Here is a 6,806-nt window from a genome sequence, read left to right as displayed (position 1 = left end):
AGGCTCTCTCCTCGGCGCTCCCGCACCTTCGGCGTGGACCCCAGCGGAACCACGTGGCCGCGTAACCCGCTATAAATCCCCCACCCCCGCCCGCCCACCCACCGCAGATCACACACAATTCACTCCAGCCCCCCTGCCACCGCACTCGAAAACCTCTCTCTTCCTCCCTCCAAGAGCCTCCAGGAAAGAGAGAGAGGGAGAGATCGATCCTGCGCTGCCAAGATGTTCATCGAGAGCTTCCGCGTGGAGAGCCCGAACGTGCGGTACGGCGCGGGGGAGATCGAGTCGGAGTACCGCTACGACACGACGGAGCTGGTGCACGAGAGCCACGACGGCGCCTCCAAGTGGGTCGTCCGCCCCAAGTCCGTCAACTACCACTTCAAGACCAACACCACCGTCCCCAAGCTCGGGTCGGTAACCAACGCTCCCCTCCTCCCCTCTCCTCCCTCCATACGCGCGCGCAGTGCTTCTCTTTATCTTCTCTAAAATCTAATCTAATCCATTAGATTCTGTCGTGCCAAGACCAGTCACTCGGTCGCGGTGTTTCAGTAACTCAGCGCTTCTGTTAATTATCTCCTGATTTATTATGTAGTTAATTTAATTCGGTCCTGTCAAGATCAGTGCGACCTGTGTTCCATTCGGAACTTCGCCGGCCGTCGTTGACGGCTGCTTGTGGGGCTAGGTCGTTCTCGGATCGCTGTCAGCCTCTAGTGTTGGATTCTGTTTTAGTTTTCGTTTCTTTTTGGTATTGTTTTCTTGCCAAGAGAGAAGAATCAATGGACCAGGAGCCAAACGAACGGTCTCATTTTCGACTTTTTGGGAGAATGCGATGCGTTCGTTGTCGTCTGCAAGGTGCTGTTCGGTTTTGGATTATCGCTTACAGATCGGCTATCCGACCAAATTCATCTGCGTAACACGACATGCTTTCCCGGATCTACTAGTTTTTCGCCTGTCGCATGTGCACGTGAGCTCGTAATATTTAAGATTCAGAACAGACTACTCTGTATTTTTTAGATGAGAATTCAGAACAGGGTTTTTGACTCGACCTGGTACAGCATAATAAGATGTCAGCCTTTTTCTTTTGAGAAAGGCCAGAGTATGTCAGCCTGACCAGGCATAATTTACTGCTACTCTGAATCCCATGCATTTGTTTGTTTCCCCAGGTTTTTTGATTTCCTCTTTGTTTTCATCTACATCTACCCGAGTACTACTACTAGAGATATTGGTTATTGCAATGCATGTTAGCTACGTGCAGTGTAGTACTGTATGTGCCACTTGTCAACAGAAGATGCTGATTATTTGTGGTAATCCTTTTAACTCTGTTTTTGGTGGTGCAGGGTGATGCTTGTGGGGTGGGGCGGCAACAATGGCTCCACACTCATGGCTGGGGTCATCGCCAACAGGGAGTAAGTTGTCGCCATCCACATCGATTCCGTTGATATAATCTTGAATTTTTCTGTTCTACAACAGTGTCTCATTTGAGGCTGATGGCGAGTTTAATCAATTTAGGGGGATCTCATGGGCGACCAAGGACAAGGTGCAGCAGGCCAACTACTTTGGGTCCCTCACCCAGGCCTCCACCATCAGGGTCGGGAGCTACAACGGAGAGGAGATCTATGCGCCCTTCAAGAGCCTCCTGCCCATGGTAATACCAACATCAAAAAGATATTGCTATGTGAAAAACACTGCCTCCGGTTCCAATTTGATGCTGCATGTTCTGATTTAATGTTGGTTGAAGGGCAGCTAAGTCATGCAAAAAATGATGACAGTGAACCACTTTTATAGTAAAGAAAATTGTGGATATGTGCCATGATGTTGTCATTGTACCGGTCAAAATGCTGTGGGCTCTGTTGACTGTATATGTTCCAGACTTGCAGTTGGTTGCAGATCCTGTGCTGACGGTGTTAGAATGATTTTTCAGGTAAACCCAGATGACCTTGTGTTTGGGGGCTGGGACATTAGCAGCATGAACCTGGCTGATGCTATGACCAGGGCCAAGGTGCTGGACATTGACCTGCAGAAGCAGCTCAGGCCCTACATGGAGTCCATCGTGCCACTCCCCGGCATCTATGACCCGGACTTCATCGCTGCCAACCAGGGCTCCCGGGCTAACAATGTCATCAAGGGCACAAAGAAAGAGCAGATGGAGCAGATTATCAAAGACATAAGGTATACAGATATGCACGTATACAACTTGACATACTCTATATTCCAGCACTTAAGAGTAGAATAAAAAAAAAGAGTACTCTGAGTTTGGTGCGCGAGCACACATGATTGAATATGGATAATTCTCTATAACCACTGCGAATATGCTTAAAACAATAACACTGCATAATTCTCTACAGCCAGTGGCTTTTGTATGATTGGACAAATTCTCTATAGCCACTGGCTTTTGTATGATTGGTGGACTCCACAAAGGGTCGTTCTACTGAAATTAAATTTTAAGCTGAGTTACTCATCAAAATGTTACTCCAACAGTCCTTGTTAGTTTCGACATTCCATGCTGAAAACTTCATCAACTTTTAAATTTGCGCCCTTATATGGCTTAATGAAATAGGGAGTTCAAGGAGAAGAACAAGGTGGACAAGGTAGTGGTGCTTTGGACGGCAAACACTGAAAGGTACAGCAACGTCTCTGTTGGGCTTAATGACACGATGGAGAACCTCTTGGCGTCTGTGGACAAGAACGAGGCAGAGATATCTCCGTCAACACTGTATGCCATCGCCTGCGTCATGGAGGGTGTGCCATTCATCAACGGGAGCCCTCAGAACACCTTTGTGCCTGGTGTGTAGCTTGCTCTGCTGACTGTACTTGTATATAGTGTCTGGTTACAGGCTTATGCTAGTTTCTTTTGTGCAGGGCTGATCGATCTTGCTATTAAGAACAACTGCCTGATTGGTGGCGATGATTTCAAGAGTGGCCAGACCAAGATGAAATCTGTCTTGGTGGATTTCCTTGTTGGTGCTGGAATCAAGGTATCAATCAACTGTCAACTGAACCCTTGAGTCTTGACTACTCTTCATGTACTTTATATAATGTAAAGACAGACATTTCTCTGTTATGGAAGCCTAAACATATCACAAGTTGTTTGATTTCTGTTCTTGTAGCCCACCTCAATTGTCAGCTACAACCATCTGGGGAACAACGATGGGATGAACCTATCTGCGCCGCAGACATTCCGTTCCAAGGAGATCTCCAAGAGTAACGTGGTGGATGACATGGTCTCGAGCAATGCTATCCTCTACGAGCCCGGGGAACATCCTGACCACGTCGTCGTGATCAAGGTCTGTCTTGATCTGTCTGTCACCTTCTACGGACACATTCACTGTTGGTGCAAAAACCTGGAATTATATACTGAAGCTTCACCGTTGTTTTGCAGTATGTGCCATACGTTGGAGACAGCAAGAGGGCCATGGACGAGTACACCTCGGAGATCTTCATGGGCGGCAAGAGCACCATCGTGCTCCACAACACCTGCGAGGATTCGCTCCTCGCCGCACCGATCATTCTTGATCTGGTGCTCCTGGCCGAGCTCAGCACCAGGATTCAGCTGAAGGCCGAGGGAGAGGTAAGAGTCTGACCAGATATGTTGCTAGTCTACTCTGCAGTGGAGATATACTTTGGGAGCCAAACTGAAGCCATCTTTATTCCACTTGCATCTGTGCAGGACAAGTTCCACTCCTTCCATCCGGTTGCCACCATCCTGAGCTACCTCACCAAGGCACCCCTTGTAAGAAACAACTGCCGACTGTCTACTCTGATTAACCTAGAAACAAATAAAGCAGATTAACTGACGTGCAACGGATTCCTCTGTTAACAGGTTCCTCCTGGCACGCCGGTGGTGAACGCCCTGGCGAAGCAGAGGGCCATGCTGGAGAACATCATGAGGGCGTGCGTCGGCCTGGCGCCCGAGAACAACATGATCCTGGAGTACAAGTGAGGAGCAGGGCCCAAGCTCGCGGGGACGAGAGCGACCGTACGTACGTAGCAAGTGGCGAGGGGCGACGGGAGGGCAGGAGGAAGAAGAAGGCGAGATCGGCTGTGGAATTATTTGGCGGCTTGTCTTCGGTTTCCTTTGCGATTCTTTCTTTCCCTGGTTAAGTTTACCCTGGTGTGAGTGTGTGTGTGTCCTTGCGAGACTATTTCGGCTCTCTGTCTGGCCTCTGCGACTTGGTAGATTCTCATGGACTCCATGGTGTTGGATGATGTGGAGGGAGGAGGGTGCGTGTTAGCTAAGTTAGTCCACTCCCCTTGTTCGTGTTTTGTAAGCTAATTAGTAGTATCTGTACTACTAGTATATGGAACTTTCAATCGGTTCACCGGCGAGTTGTGTGCTCTGCTTTTATCATGTCACCTCCGGGTCGTTCAGGGACGGCGAGCAGTACTGCTTCGAAGATGCAAGCGGAAAATCAAGTAACTAGCATAAAATTACCACAATTCATGCTTGGGATCCGGAAAACTACCACTTCTCCAAAAAACTATAGAACCATCACAAATTAGTCGGCTGTTTTAAAAGGCACTAGTGGTGGAATGGCTAGGTTTTAATGCCATTTATGACAAGGAAGGCCCATCCGTCAAGCCAACGTCAGCCGCCGATTGATGGCGCGCCCGTTCTGACTGGGTCAAAATAACCCGAGCCGGCTCACTCTCACTAAGTTCTTCTCACTCGGTTCTCCTCTCCCGTGCTCTCTCAATGACACCGACCACCCCACTGCTAGTCACTGGTGCCCATGCCTTCGTGGAAGGCGGGGAGGAGAGCACTGACGAGGACATCAACATGGGTGACGACTTCATGGACATCGAGTACTTTGTAAGTATTCTCTTCTCTGATTAGTTAGGGTTAGGGTTATTGGATTCGAGGATACTTTTGTTTTCAATTTGTTTCATCGATTCCTTGATCTTGGTACTAATAGATGTAGGAGACCTCGGGCACCATTTCTGAGCCATTTACTGCGGTGCTGCTGTGGTGAGGTGCCCAAGTGCATGTTGCACAAGCTTAGGTCGAAGAAGTGTGTTGCTCTTGAAAAAATTGATACTTTTTTTTAAAAAAAGAGAGCACTCTCCTCAATTTTCATTATCAGAAACCACATGTATTTTTACAAGGACTAAAAGAGCAGCGACTGAAATGAAACTACATGATGACAACTAACAAGAAAACGATGCACTGACAGGATATGTTGCAGCATGAGTTAAGCTCATCCACCCCCGTCGAGCCGCAAAAGAGGCATACCAACCTAATGCTAGCCTCCCCCCAGCAACACCCAGTTTAAACATGTCTAAAGGGAGACATAGATCCCCTGAGACTCCCATGACCCGGGATCTCCAAGAACAAATGGAACAAGTTTGACGATAAAAACGACCAAATAACACACTACGCAAAATATGAAGCGCCGAAGCCTAACAGAGCAACATCTGCATCGGAGAAAACCACGTAGACGCTCACTCAACCAACCACAATACTAAGAGTTGCCCTCCAACCTAGTGTTGCTCTAAAGACCTCTCCAACCAGCACTTGAATTTTTCTTACGCCATCCACTATTAGCCTTTTTGCTTCTGGGTTCATCTACAAAACAAGCCATTCATGAAGCATTTTGATGTTTAAGTTCATAGGAGTACAAAGATAAAAAAACTTGTTATTATAAAAAGACATCATTTCTCAATTTCCAAATTGTCCAAAAGATGGCTGAAATGCCAACAGCTACCAAGTTTCTCTCTTTTTTGTGGAAGTTTTTTTATCCAGATGTTGAACATATCACTCACATTATCAGGAATGTTTTGTTGACCAAAAGTACATTTCATGGTATTCCAAAGTAGCTTGGCAATGGAACACCTAAAAAACAAATGGTCAATGCTTTGATCATGCAAGAAAATTGGGCATTTTTCTCTCCCATCCAGCCCCTTCTGAACAAATTATCTCTAATCAGAATACTGTTTCAAAGTACTAACCAAATAAAAACTTTGACCCTGGGAGGAATTTAGTTTTCCACATAAAGTTATGTGGATATTTCACCCCATTTTCAATCAATGTCTATAATAGGACTTGACAATGTATATCCCATTTTTGTTCACAGACCATTTGATCATGTCTCTGTTTTGATTCAGCACTACACTAGCACAACTTTCTTTTATGTGCTCCCATAATTCAAGAGAATCTCCATATAGAGTTCTCCCGAAGGAAACTAAATCAAGCTCTCTCCCTAGTATATCAGCTACAGATTTCTTTTTATCAAAACAAAAGTTGTATAATCTAGAGAAAATTGTCTTTTAAAGTTTTCTCTCCTATCCACCAATCTTCCCAATATTGGAAATATGCCCTAGAGGCAATAATAAAGTGGTTATTATTATATTTTCGTGTTCATGATAATTGTCTATTGTTCATTCTATAATTGTATTAACCGGAAACCATAATACATGCGTGAATACATAGATCGTAATATGTCCCTAGTAAGCCTCTAGTTAACTAGCTCGTTGATCAATAGATGGTCATGGTTTCCTGACCATGGACATTGGATGTCGTTGATAACGGGATCACATCATTAGGAGAATGATGTGATGGACAAGACCCAATCCTAAGCGTAGCACAAGATCGTGTAGTTCATTTGCTAAAACTTTTCTAATGTCAAGTATCATTTCCTTAGACCATGAGATTGTGCAACTCCCGGATACTGTAGGAATGCTTTGGGTGTACCAAACGTCACAACGTAACTGGGTGGCTATAAAGGTGCACTACAAGTATCTCCGAAAGTGTCTGTTGGGTTGGCACGAATCGAGACTGGGATTTGTCACTCCGTATGACGGAGAGGTAT

General features: G+C 46.0%; 1 protein-coding gene across 1 annotated transcript; it reads left to right on the top strand.

Moving 5' to 3' along the window:
• Positions 1-216: 216 nt before the first annotated feature.
• Positions 217-4,319, top strand: LOC100820701 (myo-inositol-1-phosphate synthase; the record flags this gene model as incomplete). The annotated part of the gene is given in 10 exon segments (XM_044506472.1): positions 217-410; positions 1,338-1,406; positions 1,510-1,645; positions 1,922-2,169; positions 2,558-2,784; positions 2,860-2,975; positions 3,108-3,284; positions 3,380-3,568; positions 3,668-3,730; positions 3,821-4,319. Coding segments are annotated over 10 exon segments (1,533 nt in total). The 3' UTR covers positions 3,941-4,319.
• Between the last annotated feature and the right edge of the window lie 2,487 nt (positions 4,320-6,806).

This window comes from Triticum aestivum, chromosome 4A (assembly GCF_018294505.1).
Source record: "Triticum aestivum cultivar Chinese Spring chromosome 4A, IWGSC CS RefSeq v2.1, whole genome shotgun sequence".
NCBI classification, from domain to species: Eukaryota; Viridiplantae; Streptophyta; class Magnoliopsida; order Poales; family Poaceae; genus Triticum; species Triticum aestivum.
Note: the sequence above shows the minus strand (reverse complement) of the source record. Positions and strands in the feature narration are given on the sequence as shown.